At 42.0% G+C, this 22,292-nt stretch overlaps 1 protein-coding gene across 1 annotated transcript in view; it reads right to left on the bottom strand.

Annotated features, from left to right (window-relative positions):
* Positions 1–22,292, bottom strand: part of ptprua (protein tyrosine phosphatase receptor type Ua) — a 187,072-nt gene that overhangs the window by 122,029 nt on the left and 42,751 nt on the right. The window contains exon 2 of the mRNA XM_053446672.1: positions 15,493–15,621. Within this exon, the coding sequence (XP_053302647.1) occupies positions 15,493–15,621 (129 nt within the window). The remainder of the gene's footprint in view (positions 1–15,492; positions 15,622–22,292) is intronic.

The following is a 22,292-nucleotide window of genomic DNA, read 5'->3' as shown; positions in this document are numbered from 1 at the left end:
TCCTGCTGCATATTTTTGGGACAAGGACTACAAACTAATTACAGATTTCTGTGTTTGCTGCTCCACACAAAAAAGGCAAGAGAAGAGAGGGAAGAGAATGTCTTAGCTCAACAATATTAACAGCTCCATAGTAATTAAACCCCCCGACGTGCTGAGCATTCCCGTCGATAAATCATTCCAACATTTCGGTGGCAAAGTGTAACGGCTGTTTGTAGTGGTTGTAGGGGGTGGGTGTGCTGCTGCAGACAACTAAGCATTAGAACACGATAGGAGTTAATTTAAGTTTTCCTAAAAATCACATAAAATCAGTGGGTTTGAAGACTTTCAAGACCTTCCCATACACTAGGAAAAGAAAAGAAATGAATAACATTTTCACATTTGTTCACTATGTCCTTGAGATGGCCTTCTCACTAACTAGATAAACCTACACGGAATGAACCTGACTACCTTCTGGAGTATCCCACTGGGGGCCCAGAGCTCAAAAGCAGCTTATCGGAGTGTTTCTGTGGAAATGGTTCAAATGTAAATGAATATCAACAGAATAGCCAAATTAGCTTGGACAACCATTTGTAATAAAAATTAAACAAGCTTCAAATAATCCTAATTATCAAACTCTCCACCCAAGATTTATACATAGGACTTATTTCAACACCTGTATTTAGAGATCTCAGTAAGTTAGCCCTGTCTTCTCTTTGTAGAATATTGTAATCAAAGTAACATTGGTACTTTCACATGCAAATTTTAGGAATGCCCGCAAGTACAGTCCTTTTTGTCAAGTCAAATAATCCTAGACCCCATAACTTATTGATATTCCATGCTGCCCCTTATTATGAATGCTATGATAATTCTCGAGGTACCTATGTCTATGCAATCAGAAGGAATCCAGCTTTCTGACCTAACTGTTGCAAAGAAGAATTATTGCAGTACAGTGGAAACCACCACACTGTCACTAAACCTTTGGTTGCTGCTGTCGTTTTAAACTATTTTATCTCTCTTGCTCTCTATCTCGAGGAGCCAAAGGAAAGACGACGAGGGCAAAATCTCTTCTGGTTGTCAAATCTAAAGGAAGAAGGGAGGCTCAGATCATAAACGGTATACATATCATATATTTCTATAGAAATACAATTGTTTTTTTGCTGGCAATTGTTGACCTTTAAACGACTGTGCACATGTGTGACTGTATACGTGCACTGTATGTGAATGTATGTCCATGGTCTCATGTGCTTGTCTGTCGAATACGTAGTTTCAAATACCATTTCCTTTTAGGAATATGACATTTGAACGGTATACCAAAATCTATTGACCTGCACTGTATCTATACACAATTTCTCTTTCTTTTGTCAGAATGAACACAAACCAACATCAGAACAGTGTTTGTGCAGTAGGTAAGGAATGACCCCCCTCACACTGAGAAGGGAGATGGCGATGCTCTCCAGAAGGACATGGCAAGTGTCCCCATGAGGTGTTCTGGGACAGGGGAACAACTGATGGGCTCATGGCCAGACATTGGACAGGTGAGGGATGCTATCTGATACGTCACCTAAAATAAGAAATATGCTGAGTGAGCGTCTGAGGAAATGTGATGCTGGTGTGAAAGAAAGACATGCTGGGCTGGGGCCGAAAGGCAGCTGGTTCACACAGAGCCGGAGCAGCTGAGTCCACTGAGTCAAACAAGTCTATCAATACAAGACAGAGAATCAACCTTGACTTCCTATAACATTGTGATGTTGTCAAAGTATGAATCAGATTGTTTTTTAGCAGATTTCTTGACACAGTGCACCACTGCTCATTTTCCATCCAAATTATGGCCAATTTAAACATTAAACTGGCTGAATAACACAAATGCATTCGACTTATGACTATTAGACATGTTGTAGCAGTTTCCATTATATTTGGGTTCACAGGGTTTACCGAGAACTTCATTACCATCAGCGATTGATTTTTTCCCCGAGGACGTCTGGGCAAAAAAAGTAACTCTCTGAATTTTACTAGTTTGAAAATGTTTGTGTCTGCTCTCACAGGACCAGGGTTCAGAGGCCCTGTGGTCTCAGTAGGTGCTAGTTAAAGCAGTTCAGCACTCGACAAATTTCTTTGAAGGATTTCGACTTTGTTCTGGAGTTCAGTCAAACTCTGTTCTTCTTTTGCTATCGAGCTCCAGAGTTTTTGATCTGGCTGGAAAATATCACTTATTGTGCATTATTTAAATGGTCATTAGTCTCTCACAAGCCTCATCCTTCCTGCAGAGAGCTCTAGGCTTTCATTATTACATCAGTTATCAGCCCATTATATGCAAATGACTCACCCCGACTCTGGAACCTATAATATATAATATATCAATTACACTGACAATGAGATGTTTGCATGAAGGGGATATGGAAATATGTCCTAAAGATAGCCTGCCTGGACCTGAGGGACAGTGGAAAAGGAGGAAACGGAGAGAGGGGATGAAGACATGAACTTCAGAGAATAACAAAGGGCAAGGGACAGAGACTTTAGAAACATTGATAGAAAATAGTAGAAAGAAAAATGCAGAAAAAGTCAAATTAAGCAAGAGAGGAAACAGAGGTCAGCTTTAGTGTAAAGGGAAAGGAATACAATCAGCAACAAAATGACCCCAAGCATTTCACTTTAAATTTTTTTTTAGAAATGCCAATAGGAATAGTCATGTATTAATTGCAAAACTTAAATTAGTAAAAGACAAAGCGGAGGGGATTCAAGGCTAAGGTGGGAGAGCAGGGTAACTCTGTTGTCTGGGTTTGCGGTCTGATTCTCTGCTCCCGCTGTGACCCTCACATATAGATAATGGATTGATATAATATAAATATAAATGTAATTGATGGAATATTTGACTGTCTCATCCCAGTTATTACAAACCGAAATATAACAGCTAAGCTACCAAGGGCCCCATATGCAGTGTTTAACACAACGCACGTCTCTCTGTTACTTTCAGACTAATGTAGTTCGAAAATAGAAATTGTACAACGTGCAGACAATTTTCCTCCTTCCAAACCTGTGGGAGGAGTCCACAGAGCCGATAGGGGCAGCCTTTTAATAATCAGTGGTAGCAGTAGAGAGCAGGGTCTGATTTGGAGCAATGGGACGTGTTTGTAGGAAGACTTACTTGCAGTGCCATGTGCTGATAATACCAGGTATTAAAAGCTCAAGCAGACATTGAAGGTCATAGGCAAAGCTAATAAATAATGCAAATCTACTCTAAATGCCTTTCATAAACTGCAGAGAGCTTAGAGAGGGCGTCGTGATTGACCCGCTTGTTAGCACAGAGCTCAAGAGCCACATTTGCAGTCACTAAAACTGCCACTTGAAGCAAAAATGAAAGTTTTCTGAGGTCACAGGGAGTGGATTTGAGGTAAGACTCAATGTAGCCTGCTGGCGGGCAGCCATTTTGGTTGCCTTAGCACATGGACAACTGTAGTGAACCTCTGTCATTGCTATAAACCTGAACGACTTATTTTTTATTTCAAACGATTTAATCAATGACATATTAGGGAAAAAAAATGTTCTTGCTTTTGCTACATGCTAGCAAACCGTAAAGCTAGAAAACCGTTAATTTACATTTGCATCTAATTCTAATCGATGGAAGGTAACATTTAATACTGTCCAGAAAAGAAACCAAAATAACCAAACGCTGCCATCTTGTACATTTGACGCCAGATTTTGTACGATGAGGGATGGAGCCGCAATAGTAAGGTCCTGCCAATACAAGCACTCGACCAATAAGGAGTGTGTCTGCTCAATCATAATGTTTTAGCCCATCTTTACAGCATTAAATAAACCAAACTTACTGGAAAAAGGTACACTTGAACATACACTACAATGTTAACACATACTTCTAATGACAGAAAAAAATCTTCGACAGTAATTTAGAATTTTTATTTCGGCTCATGTCCCATGCATTAACATTAAGAAGGCAGCAACCAGTTGGCAAATAAAAACGATTTGGCTTCACTTTTTGGAAGCATTCACAGCATCTTTCTTTATAAACAGTTTATGAGACGATATAATGTGTTTTTCCTTTCCAGATATTAAAAAACAATATAAGATGCATATGATAACTTTCCTGTAAAGCATAAAGCTTTTATTGTACCCTGTACCCCATTGTTTCAACCCGAAAAAGACTCAACACAAAGCAAACCATCACACGCAAATTTAGTCAGCGGAGCATTTAGTTACATAACTTGCTATTTAGCTGTTTTAGACAACAACTAAAATGACCAAAAACAGATCTATAACATAACATAAACAAAAGGAGCTAAAAAGGCAAAGCTTGGTCATTAAGTGGTTACAAATAAAGCAGCACTATTTGTTGATTTGCAACATTAGCCACCATGGCTCAATATATACTGTAATGTATTTAATATACCATCATGTCATCCAGTTACTACGGTGACCAGAATAAAAGAGTGAATATTCAGTTTGACTTAATCAATATAACGTATTGTATTAAATACATTAGCAGGGTCTTATTAGCCATTACTGGGGCTGCATCAAATTGCGGGTCTGCCATGGTTGATATATTTTGGACCATCCTTCATACAACTTGGATATTTCATACTCTGTTTCCTTGACATGGTGAGTCAGAAAGCCTCTATATCCAAGTCCTGACGAAATGTTGCTGCCTGTCGCTCTATTGACGTAACCAGTGTCACAGCGGCCTGTCATTACAGTCATGTTCACTACAAAGGGATGGTCACATTATCATCACACATGCTGCTGAGATTGAGTGATCCCCTTGAAGAGAGGACGAAATTGGCACGTTGATTTAAAATGTCAATGATTGAACATGACACGGTATTGAATGAAAAAAGAAAAAAGGATGGAAATGAAAATAATCACTGAGCCCACGGACGAGACTATGGTCTAAGCAGAACTGTGAAAGTGCACAAAGGTGGAACAACTATTCATGACTCAGAATAAACTATATGTCTGTTACTTCTCCAGAGACAATAGTGAATCAGATGGCACCTGCCTGATCACACCTCTGTCTCGCTGCATAATAAGCCAATCAACAAGCACCGTCGACATCATTTCTATGGTATATAGGATAAAAGCGTGCATTTACTCCTTGATGAGAGCTGATGCACACAATGTGTGGCGCACCCAGGGTTTGGCCTTAGGAACACAACTTCTTAGATGGCTTTGTTATCATCAGACTTCTTCTACAGCAAAGTGCAATTTCACTGTTTGTACTGAGCCCTTATCACTCAATGTGCCGCGAGAGGATAAGAAAGCAACAGGCAGTCAAAGTTCCACATGAAAAATTCTGGTTACTTCGCCTAAAAAGTAGAAAACGCTCCATCACTCGCCTTCGACCTTATCAATCCTGAATCTTCCCTTGTGAGCAGAAACATCTGTTGTCCCCACGACACGTCGCCTTTTTCCCCTTCACTCTATATTTTCTTTTTCAACCGGTTTTCATTTCTCGAGTCTGTCTGTGGTCTGCTTTCTGTATTTAGTAGGCTCAGTCAGTCTCTCCCAAGATACACACACAGATGGTTGATGTCCTCCCAGTAACTTTACGATAAAAGGAAGTAAATTTAAAACCTCACAGGAACCGATGACTGAAAGGTGTCACTACTTTGAAAAAAAAGAAACAAAAAAAAAACTGGGGCCCAGATTCACAGTATTACTCTGAATCGTCAGCAACATTATCAACTTTTATGGTGTCTGTGACATCCATGCCAACTGTAATCTGATGCCAAGTTCATTAAAGCAGCATGTATTGCTCAATAAAAGCAAGTAGAAAAGGCAGTAGAAAACCCTACTATCGCTGCTCTTTATAAATTGTTGTCAAAGTTAAGTTACCAGATTAAAAAAAATATACGTGAGAGTTGTAAGAGAATGGTCACCTGCAGACAGCAGCTTTAAAATGTTTCAAAGATGACATTTGGTTTGTTCTATGTTCCAATGCTGATGTAGATAAAGGAATAGTTCGACTTATCTTGGAAAATAAGCTGTTTCGCCTTCACGGAGCATGAGATGAGAGGATCAATACCGCATGTCTGAGCACTAAATAGGAAAATGGAGCCTGGTGGCCGTTAACTCAACTTGGCATGAACTGGAATCCACAGGAAAGAGCATGGCTGTGAACAAGCTTTTTATAGAAAAAATTGCCTACAATTGCCTTTAAAAGACATAAAACTGCTGCATTAACCTTTTTCTTACATTTCTTTTCACATGTGAAATAAACCAACTTGTTAGATTGTGTTGATCAGTGAGCCGGCGTGTGAGTTTTTGCACTTTACAGCGCAGAAAGACCAGAGGCAGGAAAAGCAGCTTCCTCTCTCCAGAAAGTTTAGAAACAAGTGAGCGGTTTCTATTCCAGTCAACGAACTTTTGGAAAGAAAACTAATAAGTGTATCTTCAAATTAACCCATCCACCTTGATCCTTCCCCAGAAAGGTTTCGCTGTGCAAATAATTAAGAGCCCTACTTCATAGGAGGTGCTTGTCAAGTCTGTGCAAACCTGGGTCCTAATAGGCATCTGAACAAATGATCAAAGCGGTTGTTATTCTAGTGAGGACAGTGTCACAGAGGCTAATGGCTGTGTTTTCCTTCACATTAGATAAGATAATGTATAAGCACATGATTGGTCCTGAATAGGCCCTTCAGCGGCATAAAGTCTTTACTGTACCTCGGCCAATAACACGCTCTCCACTGCTGACGATTTAAATAAGTCATGAGATCAAGAGAAACCGCTCTCTGTTCTGTTAAATGTGCCATTTAAATGCAAAGAGTCCTGCTGCTGCTTCTGGTTGGTTTTTCTACTCTGGGCCGTGGAGCACCAAAGCCTGCAGCTGCAGCGTTCAGGATGAAGCCAGGACTGGGGCCAGGCAGGAGGGTGGAGGAAAGACACCGTCGAATGATTGAAGTTGTGCTTAGAAAATGAGCGTCATGTTTAAAACCCCAAGAGGGAAGAGCCTCACAAGTTTGGTTTTGATTTACTTCCACTTTGCCGAGCTGTGTGCATTTTGGAGTGCCGCAACAGCATTAATGGCTCAAAGCTGATTTATGCTGGACCGAAGCTGCCAGTAACGACGACTTCTTTACTGAGAGCCACATGACATTTTCATTCCGTCTGTTTGAAATGGCAGGTCTGAGGGCTTTGAAGAAATCTAAAAGCAGACGTCGTCACTTGGCATTGGTGATGGTGCTTGTGCTGCCGCTTTTGAAATGTGAATAGGTTGATAATCTCCTCGGCACCAAAAGCCATGTTTTCACCCACATTTAAAGTAGCTGCATATGGAAAATAAAAAAATACTGCATTTGTTTTGGAATTTGAAATGTAGTCAACCATTAAACTAACTGCAAAAATGCCAACACTTAAATAACGTGCTGCTGTTTAAAAGGACTCTTTGAATAGCGTTTTCTACCAAGTCAATGTGGAGCAGTGGAAACATTGCACTCTACACATGTGGCTGACTTTTTCTAACACTGAAAATCATTGTCCAAACTAAATTAGATAATTAAAAATACTGTGACTGACTGTGCCTTGAGAAAATATAATATATATGTGGTTTTAATATCACATTTACTAACAAATTAATCTAAAAAAATCTACATTTATTTAACCTTTATCTGTATTCAATGAATAACTGAGGTAGGCCCTTAGTTAAAATGACGTTGAGTGAGAGGATACACAAATATGGTGAATACATTAACACAGTATATAAATATGATGTATAAAAGTACAGAACATAAAGCAATTCCTATCAAATCAAACACATGCATACCGAAGATAAAGCTAAATGTATATCAACCATGGATTTAAAATCCCCAAGGTGAACTAAAGTATTAATTTGTAAGACACTTTGTAATGTGTTCCAGGGAGAAGGCGCAACTCAGTTCTGCCAAAGAACGCTATTCATTTGAGCACGTTTGATATCGACCAGACGACCAAACTCATGGAGGAGATGTAAGCTGGTCAATACATGGGTTAAACTCATGTCTTTACGTGATGACATATATATATATATTTAAAAGGTTAACACTAATCAAAGGTGGTGGGCCCCTTTGCCACCAGTCATCACTCGTGAGTGGGTATCTGGATAGCTGAGCTAGTTTCAAATCATTTCTGAAAGGCCAAAGCCTCCACATCGTCTACCACTCAGAGACGTCTCCTCTCCTCTCTCACACACAGCCTGTTGGAACAGCGCCGGCGATTCAAAAAGCTCGGTACGACGTGGTTTTGGCTGCAGGAAGGTCCGAAGGCTAGAAGCTTCTACTTTATAAGACAATTCTGTCAAAAAGTGTGTGTGTGCAGCTACTGGAGTCATATCTCATAGCTAGAGAACGCAGATAACTTATCTTTAATAAGCTAAGTGGTGTGTTGTGTGTGATCCTGTGTGTTGAGGGTGTGGTTTCAATGCATTGTTTTCCAGGAAGAGACACTGCTGCTAAAACGCAGGGGGGAAGTTAAACTGTTTAACCGCCAACCCGCTTTATTTTGAAAACAAAACGCAAATTCCTGTGTCTCAGCCAATGACCATGTTAGTGAGCGGGCCACATGGTACATCAGATGTACCCGTCGCCTCCACCTCATGCACCATCCTCGCCTCACGTCTCTACAGACCAAAGCCTCTGAGATGGTAGAGGTCTCTAAGGAACACCCCGTAGTAAAAACGGACTTGAATTTAATTCATGCTTTCTTTGAAGACTCCTCTGAGGTTCAATTTAATTCATTTAATTTAATTTAACTCTGATGAAATCTCCTTCAGCGGCCACTGTCTCTGCTTTGTTTGATCTAGCACGGCCCAGTTCCGTTTTCCCATCAAAAGAACAGCAGCAGCACTGTCCATCACACGCAGCAATCATGTCTGCTTCCCCGCGCAGCTCCAGACACTGAGCCTCCACACCTCACACCCTGCATCACAACGCCGATAAGCAGGCTGGAAGATTGAGAAGTAACACTATCATGGATGAAGACGAAAAAAAACTGCAAAGCTGAAGGGCGTAACATGTTCCTTTTTAGCTGCAATGTTTCACGTCATTGGTATTCCACTGGCTGGTGGGCGCAAATCAATACTATCGAGCTGCTGGTGCCCAATAAACTCAGTTGTTGTCTCAATTGCAGTCTCTTTAACGCCTCAGAGAGAATTTAAAGCCCTTGGGAAAACTCTGGGTAAAATGTATATTTGCAGTGTTACCTCTCGAGTCCTCCAGGAAAACTCTGACCTTGAATGTTGGTCCTGAGCTGCCGGACGGGCCAGTGGCTTGGAGAGATGGATTATTCTTCAGTGATGTATGGAAACACAACAGATAAAGATGACTTCACGGGTAAAGTCATATTTCTGCTCTAACGAAGACGGCGTGTTTTCTTACAACTTGACAGCAAATCGATTGCACTTCCTGAATTTCACATTGATGCAAGGTTAGATATAGAAACATGCGTGCAATCTGAGAGCAGACTCTCCGACCCCTTTTATCCTATGAAACCTTAACAAGCAAGTATGTGTTCAACAGATTCTGTGCAGGTCAGGTGCACGGGTAAGAACATATAAGTTGATATTATGTTTCTGTGAATTACGGTAAGTCACCACAGGAACAGTGAACGTCCTCCAAAGAACTGAAGATGGATGCATGATGTTGTGAGCATTGATTGTGAATTTGTGCAAAATTGTTGCCATGGCGTCTGGGTGGGCTCCTAATGACAGTTTTAAAGTAAAATCACAGAAAACTGCCTCAGTCCTGTTTATGATAAATTCATTGTGTTTTTGTTGATTTTATAAAATTATAGTTTTGCTTAAAATGGATTTGTCTGTTATTTCAGGATTAATTCAAAAGAATGAACCTACAGTGGCCCTCCATACAAAAACAACTGTAAAGCTTAAAGGAGACTTTAAAGTTTGCACCCAGTACAATATGTTAAAGGGACAGAAGATTGGAGCCAATGTCTTTGCAACCAGAACTACTCGTCCCTAACACAGCCTATGGTTTATGTATGACCTCCATAAGAGGGTCTGCGCCACATTTCTCTAATGATGGGATCTCACACAGCGGCGTCATATGTCAAACCTTCCTCTCTCACCCAGCAGCATCTGAGAGGAACGTTCAAGTCATTCAAGCATGTGCCCATCCCGCCTGAAATCGACCTTCTCTAATGGACAACAAGGAAAAAAAGAGATGAAAAGCGGTCTCTGTGGCACCGCCGGCCCCCGAGGACCACCAGGAAGTGTAATCAGCAATGACCCATGCTAGACTCCACCAATCCCAGGGAGTTGCTTAACATACCCGGCCCCCCTCAGGGGAGCTGCGCCCGGAACAGCGGAACGAGCACTTGACAACGGCGAATAAATTATGAAAACCCCCGACGTCTGTCAGCTTCTTGGATCGCAGCGGTTTACCCGATGCAGCAGCATATAACCCTCTCGGACGTGCGTCTGCACAGCAATCCCTACGAGGGGAAAACCCATTTTCGATAAACGTACAAGACAAATGTGTGCGCAGATTGGAGGCAGCCCACCTGTGTAGATGCATGAGAAACTTAAAGAGAAAAGCAGCGAGGGACTGAGTGTGGGTAAAACAAGCTGTCAGGAGGCTGATGACTGGAACAGGGTCCAAGGTAATAAGATTGTTTGGCATAAATCACTGAGGAAACCTGGTGAGCATGCAGACGTAGGCTGTAAGTCCATTCCAGCAGCCATTAACATTCGACCAGAGTGGATATAAAGCATGTTCACACTTTACTCCGAGACATATGAGGAAGAGGCTGCTGTGATTACCAGTGAGAGTGGGTGCATTTCACCAGCAGCCCAGTGCTGCAATGTGCACGTGTTATCACTGTTAGTCAGCGGACTGAGTGATGGTGTTTTCAGTGTTCCTTACATCATGTGCTAAACTTTCTACTGTTAATGGAGAGGAGGAGACGGACAGGCTCAGATGGGTGGTATATAATCACATTTAGAGTCTGAAAAGATTAGTTGGCTGGCAGAAAATTAATCAAAACTTATTCTGATAATCCATGTAGATATTAATATAACACATTATATTATATTATATTACATTATACTGCATTACATTGCATATTGCAATCTGACACTGTTTTGCATCTGGCATTTCAATTTTTACTTCACTTTTTATATCTTTTATCTATTATATATTTTTATTTAGATATGTTTGTCTAAATAAATGTTACTTTGTATAAATATTAGAAAAAGGGAGTAAATAAGAAGTAAATAGTGAGTAAATATATATTGTTTATTTTTGTTGCTTTTCTTATGTGTGTTGTATTTATTGTGTTTTTATGTTTTTATGTTCATTGTATGTACCAATAACCAGAGTAAATTCCTTGTAGGTGTAAACCTACTTGTCAATAAATACTTTCTGATTCTGATATTAAATATATCTGTTCGTGTGATTTCTTTCATCATATTTTGCGATGGACTTTAAACCTACAGATATTTTTTCACAACTGAAACACAACCTCTGACACGACCTTTAAACGTTGTGATGGCGAACACTTTAGCAAAGAGTTGTGTATTTCATCGTGTTGTAGACACGGAGCAACATCAGCATTCTAATTCATTCGGTTCCTGGCTACCTGACACTTGCAACTCCAGGGAAATATCTGTCTGTTTAGCTGCTAAACGCTCCTCTGTGTTCACCGACCGGCTCTTCTCCTAACTTTGTGAGTCTGCTGTTTGGTGCGGGAAGGTTTTTAAGTGTTTGTGTTTCCGTCCCAATGGAAGAAAACAAACGGCCACATGTGGGAGCAGAACAAAGTGTGAAGACAACACTGATGTACAGTATAATACAGGAGCTAGTGTGAACATCCTGCTAACACAAACCTACAGTACTGTTCATTACGAGTGCTGAGTTGGTCTCCATCTCTTTAGGGGAACTATCTGTCTCTTTAGCTGCTGAATGTTCCACTTTGTTCACTAACTGCTCTCTAAACCCAAAACAATGAGTTGCTGTTAAACAGTGGAGCTGAGGGATTCCTGTGCAATACTTTTTTTTATTTTTTTTTTTTTTATAAACACATCCATTTGATCAATTTGCAAGCTGTTCAGCAGAGATCTGTTCCCCTTGGACTGGTTAAAGATTACATAAATTAAAATTTTTCTTATCAGTCGATTGCGATAATTATACAATAAATGTCACAATATTTATTTCACTAAAGTCTAAAGACAGATTTTTACTCCTGAGTGAAAGTTGTAGTTTTATTCCCTTTTAAATGACAAAAGCTTAATAAACAGCAAAACATTCGACAAACTTGCACAATAAATAAGCAAGATACATACATTTATATATATATTCGACTTATATTACTATAGATAAACATTGTACTGTGATAATCACTGACAATTATTTTATTGGCAGGCCCTACTGTCACCTTCAGCTTGAGTTGAGACTGACCTCTGAGACAAAAAGGCTCCCGCATTCTGCTGCACATCCATTCACCTTTTATTCTTTGCACCAAAGGGCATCTTGGGTAACTTTTTCATAAGTGAACGGCTCTCAATAAAGCTGTGAAAGCAGGCTAAATAAATGTGCAGGGACTATAATACAGACGGATGCCCTCCTGTCAGCTTCGTATTGTGCATATTGTATTGGAAGACAAAACCCCAAAACACAGTCAATTTGTCAAACAACTCGACACAAGGTGATGAAGTTCAGAGCCTCCCTCAGGCAGCATCCCCAACAGCCACCATTTCTCTTTTCAATAGCTGCATGGCCAAGCAAATGTGTAGTTTGTTTTTTCCTCCTGTTCAGCAGCAGTCAGCGTTTGTTAGTTATAAATTATGAGTGAGTCGGGAGGCAAAATCCAATCACAAATGCATCTCTTGAGACGCGTGTGAGATGCACTGTTGTGCTTTAGGTGAGGGGAAGGTGGACTGCGATCGGTCTCTGTCGCGTCTCAACAAAGTCACACTAAGTCATATATCTGGATACCAGTTTGTGACTGAATGGACAAATCTGTATCTTTGTCAAAATCATCTTTCACAACACCTGCACGTCCTCATTCAAAACCAATTATTACAATTATCGTGACGGTCTGAAAATCATTTTTGGGTTTTGAGGTGTGGATTTGAAGTTCCCCTCCGGAAACTGACAGAATGCTTCACAAACAGTCCCATTCAGTTTGCAGTGCAGTCCTTTTAATTAAACGTGTCATTATTTTATTCCAAACACTCACAAACACTCCCATAATGAACCGTCTAAAAAACAGCACAGCACATAAAAGCTGCGGCAAGCCGGCTTTATAGTAGACTGGAGGGGTTATTGTGTCTGTGTTGTGTTTGGTACGCAAACAGCATTGTTTATAACTCTATTTCTAGACTCGCTGGTAAATATCTCCAGACACCCAGTGCTTCCTTTTCTTTGTTTTCTTTTTCACAATATTTATTTCCAAATGCCTGCTTCAGGAACCTGGCTGCAGAATACCACAGCCCGTTGACTCTCGGTCCATCAGATGAGTTTATTAAAAAGTAAACCTTCATGTGAAAACCACATCTTGAAGATTATTGTACTTAGAGCAGGTCAGGTTGATTATAAGGTAAATGCTATTCTGGGGTATTAGAAAACAACAAGACTGATTCAAAATGCAGATTTGCAATGTGAACATATATATATATACATATGTGGTCAAAAATACTGCGAAAGTTGAAGGTTTTTTGACAATTTACCCAGTTTTCTATCAAAAAAAGACAATAAACGTAGATGTGATCATCATCACGTCACATGACAGCTTCTCCTCAGGAGAGAGGATTAGGAAACCCAGATGGCAAACACAAGCAATTGGGTTTGTTATTCAAAGTTTTAATTTACTTCTTCATGCTGCGATTCTATTTTTAATGTTCGGAGATTAAAACTTGAGTATGTGACACATTTTTGTAGACGCATGAAAATAACTAACAATAATTAACTTAATTTATGACACTTCTTGCAGACGAGAAATTCAGCTTTACTACAAACAAATGGCATTCACTGCATAAATCAAGTAAAAAAACAAACCGGAAATTACCATCAAGACATGTTGAAAACCATAATGGAACATAAATTGCAAGTTTAGTGCTGTTCAGAGGCACCTCACCCTCCTTGTGGCAGGAGAAGACAATGATCACCTGCTTCCTAAACCGCTGAAATGTGAATGTGTGCACTGCAGGAAAAATTTGTTACAGGGTATTTTTGAGGCACATTCAAATTGGTTTAATGACGCAGACTTCCATTGAGCTCTCCTTGGAGGGATTTGTGGTGTTTGACTTGTTTGTGTAAACGAAAATCTATAAAACTAGTTGTGAGGAGAATTTAAGCAAAGATTTGGAGAGAAGTTCTAACCTTCCTGACGTTCAAATCTCCACACGCCTGAATCATTGCGTGGAGTCTGTGTACTTGTCTGATTAGCAGCTTCTGAAAGCTATTGTCAACAGGACTGACCCAAATGCCTCAAAGCTTTGACGACTCTGCTGTTGCCGGGGTAATGGACATCGTGGGACAGGGACACGGGGCCGTGTGACAGGCTTACGAGTGACGACTGCTCTCGCAAGTTGTTGAAACAGTCAACGTCCGGGCGCATTGGTTTTCCTGTCACACAACTGAAAGCAGATTGACTTTTATCGTAGGAGGCTCATGTCAAAGCTCCATGTAGGCTGACACCGGACTGCAGACTTGTAATTTGGATCCCTGAAAGGTTAGCATGGGCTATGACTGTAATTTGATGTGATTACTGCACATTTTAAAGCCACTTTTATTTGTTTCATACAGAAGCCAACTTATTTTATGCTCCCTACAAAACCAGGTCTTATATTTGTTATTCCGGCATAGGCTGAAGTTACATACACTCCTCTGTGTATCTGTAGGATCTGGAGCTATTTATCCATAACTTACACCTCACTGTATCACTGCTGAATCTTTAAGACTTTATCGTTTAATGTTTCATTACATTTTATCAGATTTTTTCTAGTCTTTTAAATCCATTTTATGTATCTGTATAAACTGCCTCGTCTTTTATATCTCGTCTTTATGCTTTTTATATCCAATGTAAAGCAAAGTGAATTGCCTTGCTGCTGTACAAATAAACGTCCCTCATATTTAGTGGGCTCTAACTCAGTCATTTGTAATGTTTGATAATGGATCCTTCCCAATCCCCCCTTGTGATACACGTCAGTGTTTCATCAAGGATTTAGTTTTAGCCGTCGGGGCACTGCCTCTGCAAAAAAAACACAGTGGAAACCCTGCAGGCCCTACTTTGCCTTCGCACCCTAAATGTTGCTGCAGAAACAGCGGGGCACTTATTCAGAGTGTCTGGTAAAGTCAACGACAGAGCATGTGTTCACTTCCACCTGTTACTTTTCACAGATGAGAGCTGTCCAGTGACGCACAGGCCACAACTGGTCTGGAGTGAGCTGCTCCCCCGCAGCATGTGTGTCATACCCCACTGTCACCGGCACATAGGCTACAGCTACACGGTCAGTCTCGGGCGCTGCCAGTGTTGGGGTTAAAAGCCTTAACTGTGACGTGTATTGGAGCCTACCTCGGAGGAGATCAGGGGTCGTGTGTGGCCAGTTGTAGGTCCTGATGAGCTGCCAGTCAAAGTCGTCGTCTTGGCCCTGTCGGTATTCACACAAGCCGGGGTCTGAGTCCTCGTCAAATGTACAGCCGGCTGCGGAGGGGAAGAGATAAACATGTGTTATTAAAAAGGGAAAACATGTGAAGATGTCTGGATATAATTAGTCAACTTTATTTGCTATCAGGAAAAAACGTGGGCCACCAACTCCTCATAGACCCAACGAGAAAAATGATTGGTCAGTTACATCACCACAGGCTCATAGTTAATACCTCAACTACTGAACGATGTATCCGGCTCTAAACTACATTACAGCTAATGGTTGGCACTGGGTGGCCACCATGGACTGTCCATCTCATCCACTCCCTCAACATCCGCCTCCATTTGGTACAATTAGTCCTGTGGTGAGAAAATGACACAACAGCCACGGGTCACCCGGATCGCCAGAGATAATGGGGGCAGCGGTGCCAGAGCAGCGAAAGGGGGGCTCTTCAGCTGATGGGAGGACAACAACAGCCTGGCAATCAGCCCGAGAAGGTGACCCAACCCTCTAATGGTTGCATTCTCTCCATTCTGCCATTATCACACAAAACAGGGTCCTTTAGATCCACCAGTTACGTTGTCAAACTGGGGGTGGTGGGGTTTATGTTGGCAGGGGGGGCTGTTGTTGTTTTAATGGTCAGAAAACACAGACACACATTGTTAAAGCTGGAAATGAATTGAAACACTGAAGTGTAAGGCCCATGCTCTGAATTGGCCTCATCCGTACTGTGATGTTTCCCATTGCATGAACAGCTCTTTCAGATCCAAATATTATATTCTTCATGGATTCACGTTTTGATAATTGCCTCCGCCAATCTATCAATCATTTGGTCCATCAAACGACAGAAAATATGAAAAGGCAGCCGTCACAGTTTCCCCAGAGCAGCCATCAAATAACTCGTCCTTCAAAAGCCACAAGATAATGATTTCACAAAGATATAAAAATGGAGAAAAACAGACCTTTAAGGGTTGAGAAGCTGAAGCCTGCTTTTGTTAATGAATTAATAACTGATTGGTTACAGCAGACATTTACACATGTCAAAGACAGTTTCAGGCAACAACAGCTAAGGTTTTTTGCTGTTCAATCAGTTCAGGTCGGGGAGTTTTTTTTAGTATATCAAAGCACTGTCAACATGTTCCCAGCTCTGAAAACCTATTTCAGTGAGTGCTAACGTGCTAGAAGTGGTGTGACCAATGGCTGAAGCTCCAAAAATAATGAACCACAGTTTTTTACTACATTTCATGTTTTTTTTTGCTTTTTAGTTTTTTTCCTGGCTTTTGCTGCCTGTACAGTCAAACTCTGCCCAAGCAGGAAAAGCTTAAAATAAAATGACCAGTGCTGCAACAGAACCAAATGAGTCTCCGGGGGTTCAAAAAGAAAGTGGGATTTGTACGGATTCCCCCCGCCCAGAGAAAAACATGGGATCTGCCGCCGGAGGGTGGACTCAGGAATAATGGTGCGGGATGCAGGGGGAGCTGCTCATTTATAAGACACAGAGTGCAGCACGGGTCTGTCACCAATCCGCTGAACTGGCCTATTGCTCAGTCTGGCTGTGGCTCGGACGACAGGCTCCCCGGTCTTCTATCTAACTCTGAAAGCCCTGAGCCCTCTGTGGTGGAGGACCCGCCTCACTAACAGATCGTATTAAGGCTTGGCAGTAGTGTGGCTGCTGTTAAAGAGCTTCTCTGACTCAATGCCAGCTTCTACTTAATAGTGTCCCATTTGGCCTATTCCCCCAATGTCGCCTTTTGTGTTTTTTTGAGAAGCTCCATCTGTTTTCTCTTGTCAATGTAAAACTTTTGAGTCTGAAGAAACTGTGTTTGTTACAATAAACTACTAAGACGGCTAATTTTGGACCACCACTCGGGCTGTTCCTGCTGACACACAAATATCACCAGCGAACCATCAGTGAACGCCCGCTCTTCCCCTCCGCCTGCAGCCAGAGCAAGCGTTTCCGGGTGTGTAAGCAGATCAGAGTTTTAATTGCCTCCTGTGTGAGCGCTGCTTGTTGTGCTGCGCCGTGCCCGGTTTTCTGAGGATGAGAGGGCTGAGTGTCGGAGCAGGGCCCGCGGTGAAGGCCTGACTTTCATCGAGAGCCCTCCAGCTCCAGGAAGAAAATGTCACCATCAGACACATTTCACTGATTCCCCTCATTAGGACCCATCCTTCCCAGCCTCCTTTGCTGTTAGCGCACGCGTTCCTCTCAGTGCCCAAATGAGCTGCTTTGGCAGCGGGAGGGCAAGCCCATGTAATTAGAAAAGCCACATGCATTGTGTGTGCGTGTGCGTGTGCGTGCGTGTGTGTGCGTGCATACAGTTCTTCAAAAGTGTGCATATCAAGTGTGTGTGGCTATTTGCTGTTTTGATGTTTACTTAAAAATGAATACAAATTATAATGAATCTGTCAGTGTCACACGACCTAAAGCCGTAATGACATTGAGAATGAATTCTTTGTGATCATCACAGCGACCTCAGCTGACGGGGGGGGGGGCTCAGATTACTTGAATAGTAGCGAGAATGGGAACGAAAGCAGGTTTTTTGAATGTCAATGGCTAATTAGGGGTGATAGCGTGGCACTGTTCAGCATGGTCCCCAAGACACGGGCCACCGTGCAGAGGCAGGGCAGCAATAACACCTGGAGACGTGGACGCCGGGGCCTTAGATAACTTATGTGAGCTTCTGTCACAGCTGACAAGTTTCTCAGAAGGAGACCAAAGACGGAGAAATAAATAAACGTGCAAGAACGAGGCGCCGTCCTCTTTGAAAGGAAGGAAAGGTAATTTGCCCAACAAGACCTGCGTCTGTCGTAAGATGCCATGACTTGAATTTGTTATTTGTGTTTGGCTCATGCTCTTGTCTTTAAGTTCAACCCACTCTCAGGTCTGTGCGCAGGAAAGAAAAAGTTACTCCGTTAGAAGTCTTCTCTTTTGTGTCCCTCTATTGTTAAAACCCTATAAAAAGAGCCGTCTTGTGATTTCCAAACACAGCTTCATTTTCAAGTCAAACATCAGTCCTAAACCTAAATTCCTCATAAGCATGCATGAAGTGTTTTTCCGTACTAATCTTATATAATTTTTTATAAATCCTGTGGGGAGATTTAGCTGGCAAAGCCTGCACGTGGCAGCAAGGAATCTCATTAATGCAGCTCAGTGATGGTCTAAACACTGCTCCAGAGGTTTCCTCATGATATGTCTGAGGGGGAAATCCAATATTACAAATTTTTGCAACTTACTAAGTAAAAAATGGTGCTCAGTTCAATTGTCAATCTTGATCTTTGATGCCTCATTTGTGATTCTCAGCTATTGGCTCCTATTACAGTTAAATTACATCTGTACAGGTGCCTCACATATTTGCATTTTCAATTTTTGAAACTCTTCAAATTACAATCGACTGTTTCACTTTATTTATAGAGTGCATTTGTAGGGAGAAAGAGAGAGAAAGATTGTGTATCCAGAGTCTGATGCATGTTATTCCTCTGTGAGCTTGACTAGTCCACACTGTCACACTGTCACACTGTGCTCACATACTGCATCATTAGCATGAAAACACGAATACACACACACACACACACAAAATACTGTTTTCACTGGATTTGTTGCCAGTAATAAATATATGAGGTATCACCAACCTTAAAGATTTTGAATACGCAGCATTTTCAGCAGCTTACACCACATTAACCTTAACCACTATAGATTTTTACTTCTGTTTCTGCCTTTACCTCTCTACGTTTCTGCAGCCACCACAGTGAAGGTGAATCAAACTCTGTTGGTTTGAATTTCTTTGGAGCTATTTCATTGTTATTAGACTTACAGCTTAGATTTCTGTGGATTACCCCAAAGTATAAAGGGGCACTGTTTCTGGAGGGGAAGTTCATGCCAAATGCATTTTGCAAAGAATGAAGCAACAAAATAAATTATTCCATTCACCTCCGTTGCAATAAAATGTACTTAAAACCTGGAACAAAACTAAAACTATCTGTATGGTGACATGCAACTTGTGTCCGTGCGTTAGTGGATTTGTGTTTTGGGTGAACCAAGAATAGATAGCTCCCTTCTGTAACCAGTCAGTGGTTTCAGACCTCAGTGTCCATACGAGATGCTAATTAAATCCTATTAGCAGTGTTTGTGCAGGATCAAAGTCAGGATGTAGCGGGAAGAGCATAACTCTGCCGCCCAAAGTGGCTGTGAGGCAGCCAGAGGAGGCCCTGGAGGGAGATTAATGGGAGGAGGTGTAGACCGGCCGTAAGTGCTTGTGATGGACCCCGGGTACTACTGTCCAACCTCGCCCGCTTCTACAGTGAACACCGCGACCCTGACTAATAGCCAGCACAGCAGGCGCATCATAAATACGTTGTGATGGAGAGGGAGGAAAACACAAGCCTCTTCCGTTGCATTCATCATGGAGAGGTAGAAATAAATTAGAGGGGCGAGACAGCGACGGTGGGCGGGAAGGAGGGCCCTGGAACGGGAGGAGGAGAGGGAACAAGCACAGCCAAAGAGGGGCGGGGATAATGAGGACAAATCACAGATAGTGTTGGGAATGTATAACAAGAGGATTCTGGGGGAAGACAAGATTATTTTTTTTCCTCGATATAAAACACTGGGAGGTAATCAAAGAAGTCTGGGATGAGGATGGGTTTCTATTGATCACAGTGTTCCAGTGCAGTTCTCAGACGGGCTTAAATCATCTACACTCAGATTTAACAAGGACATGCATTTGCAATTACCCTTACAGGGATAACAGTGATTACACGGGGAAGAAAACACTTCTAAAATGAATGGCTACCAGTCTAAAAGATTAGCTTTCACTACTCATGTGAAGAGCATGAACCCTGCTCCTGCACCTCTTTCAAAGAGGTACCCTTTGACTTCCTCTCTGCTGAACACTGATCGTTTTCTCTTTCTTTGCTCCTTCAGCCGAGGTTCAGGAGCCCCTTTTTCTTTGCGTATGCAGATCGCTCTCTGTGAGCCACTCTTGTCACTAATCTTCCCTTTATCCAACACAAAATCTGACTTGAACTCGATTGTGTGCAGCCCCGACTGAGAAACCTCGTCCTGCGCTGAGCTCCTTCTGTTTCAGCTCATTTCTTTCCCCGGGCAAGCCACCTAATATTGTGTAACCAGCGGCAGCACGCTGCTGGCACTCATTTAATCAGAGCCTCTCAGATGCAGCGGCTCTGCTGGGACCGGGGATCCGGGATGTGCCGCCGCTCCTCTTGTTTGGTTTGAGATAAAGCTCCGCCGTAGCGTGATTTGCATTTGAGCGTGTGCCGGCAATGCATCAGGCCTGACAAGTTTACTTACGCGGTGGGGTGGGAGGGGGGGGGGGGGGGGGGGGCATGCTGCTGTACAGCTCATCAATACTGAGCCAGCAGAGGAATCATCCCGAGCACCACTTCTTCTTCCACCATCAATAACAGCCACCGTGTTTTCAGAAGGCCCCACCAAGGAGGCGGACAGGAAGCAGCACGAGAGAGGGAGCAGGATGATGTAAGAGAACGGGTGCACATGTAGAGCGTGGTAAACTTACAATAAGAGAAACAACATCCTTTGCCGGTTGTCGACTTTGACCAACGTAGACTTTGGATTGATAATTCTCAAAACAAAGTGCAGTGTGCCAAGAAAAACATTCAGAGTTTCATCATTCGCAAACTAAAACTGTCCTGAAACCACCATCACATTAAATCGAAGTGAAACCCTACACACACACTAGAGGCCAGCAGTATAAATCTGCACAAAAGCCATGTATACACCACAAAGGTGCCCTGTAGTTTTCCTTTAAGCGAACAAAAAACATGTTTACATTCAGTTCTTGCACCAAACCGCACTCTGTATATCCCAGAGGTCAGTAACAACCCTGCTGGCAGTATTTCTTTTATCTATAAAATATTTACAAAGATAGTTTATAAACAAAAATTCAAATTATGCATTATTTACATCTATTCGTCTTTCGCCTTTCTTTTTTTTGTTTCGCACATTGCAAGTCGACTGCAAGGTCAAACATTAGACTTGGGTGTTAGAGGTGCAGCATTTTGGCATCTCAGCTGTTGTTGAATGTAAATGTATGAGCGAGAGACTCTGATCCAGAGACTCTGATCCAGAGTCTCTCGCTCCAAAACTTTGGATAATGTCCAACTGAGCCCACGTGGGAATAAAAGGTGGGAAGAGATCCTCTGAATAAGTGAATGTTGACGTTTGTCAGTTTCCTTTGGTGATAGAAATGATTCCCTCTCTTTGTCTTTTTCTCTCACACACACACACACACAGTCTATCTTCACTTGAGTACTGTAGAATCAATGCCCCCATGCACAACTCACATGAATAAAAGCAAGTAAGAATACTCATTTCGATGAACCTAACAATTGACAGAAGAGTCCTGCACAGAGTCTGTGATTCTGTCCAGATGTGGCATTAACCTGAGCGTCGGGTGATCTGGTCACAAGTGGACAGCTCTAAGTACGTCAGTTCACACTTGGCGTCAGAACGGGTCCATTCAAGTGTCTCGAGGGACCACTTGTGTTCTCACTTTCCCCTTTTACATGCAAATAAACACACACGTCATTTGTGATTGCGAAAAAACCAAATGAGGTTATTTTGAACCAGTCTGACGGGTCCATTGTCCCTGTCCGTGTTCATACCCATCATTAACATGCGCCTAGGGTGATCAGATCACAAGTGTGTGAACGCACCCAAGAAAAGCCTTTGGGACACATTTGAAAAAGGGGT

This window comes from Pleuronectes platessa, chromosome 18 (assembly GCF_947347685.1).
Source record: "Pleuronectes platessa chromosome 18, fPlePla1.1, whole genome shotgun sequence".
NCBI classification, from domain to species: Eukaryota; Metazoa; Chordata; class Actinopteri; order Pleuronectiformes; family Pleuronectidae; genus Pleuronectes; species Pleuronectes platessa.
The sequence above is the reverse complement of the archived record's forward strand: the minus strand, read 5'-3'. Positions and strand labels throughout refer to the sequence as shown.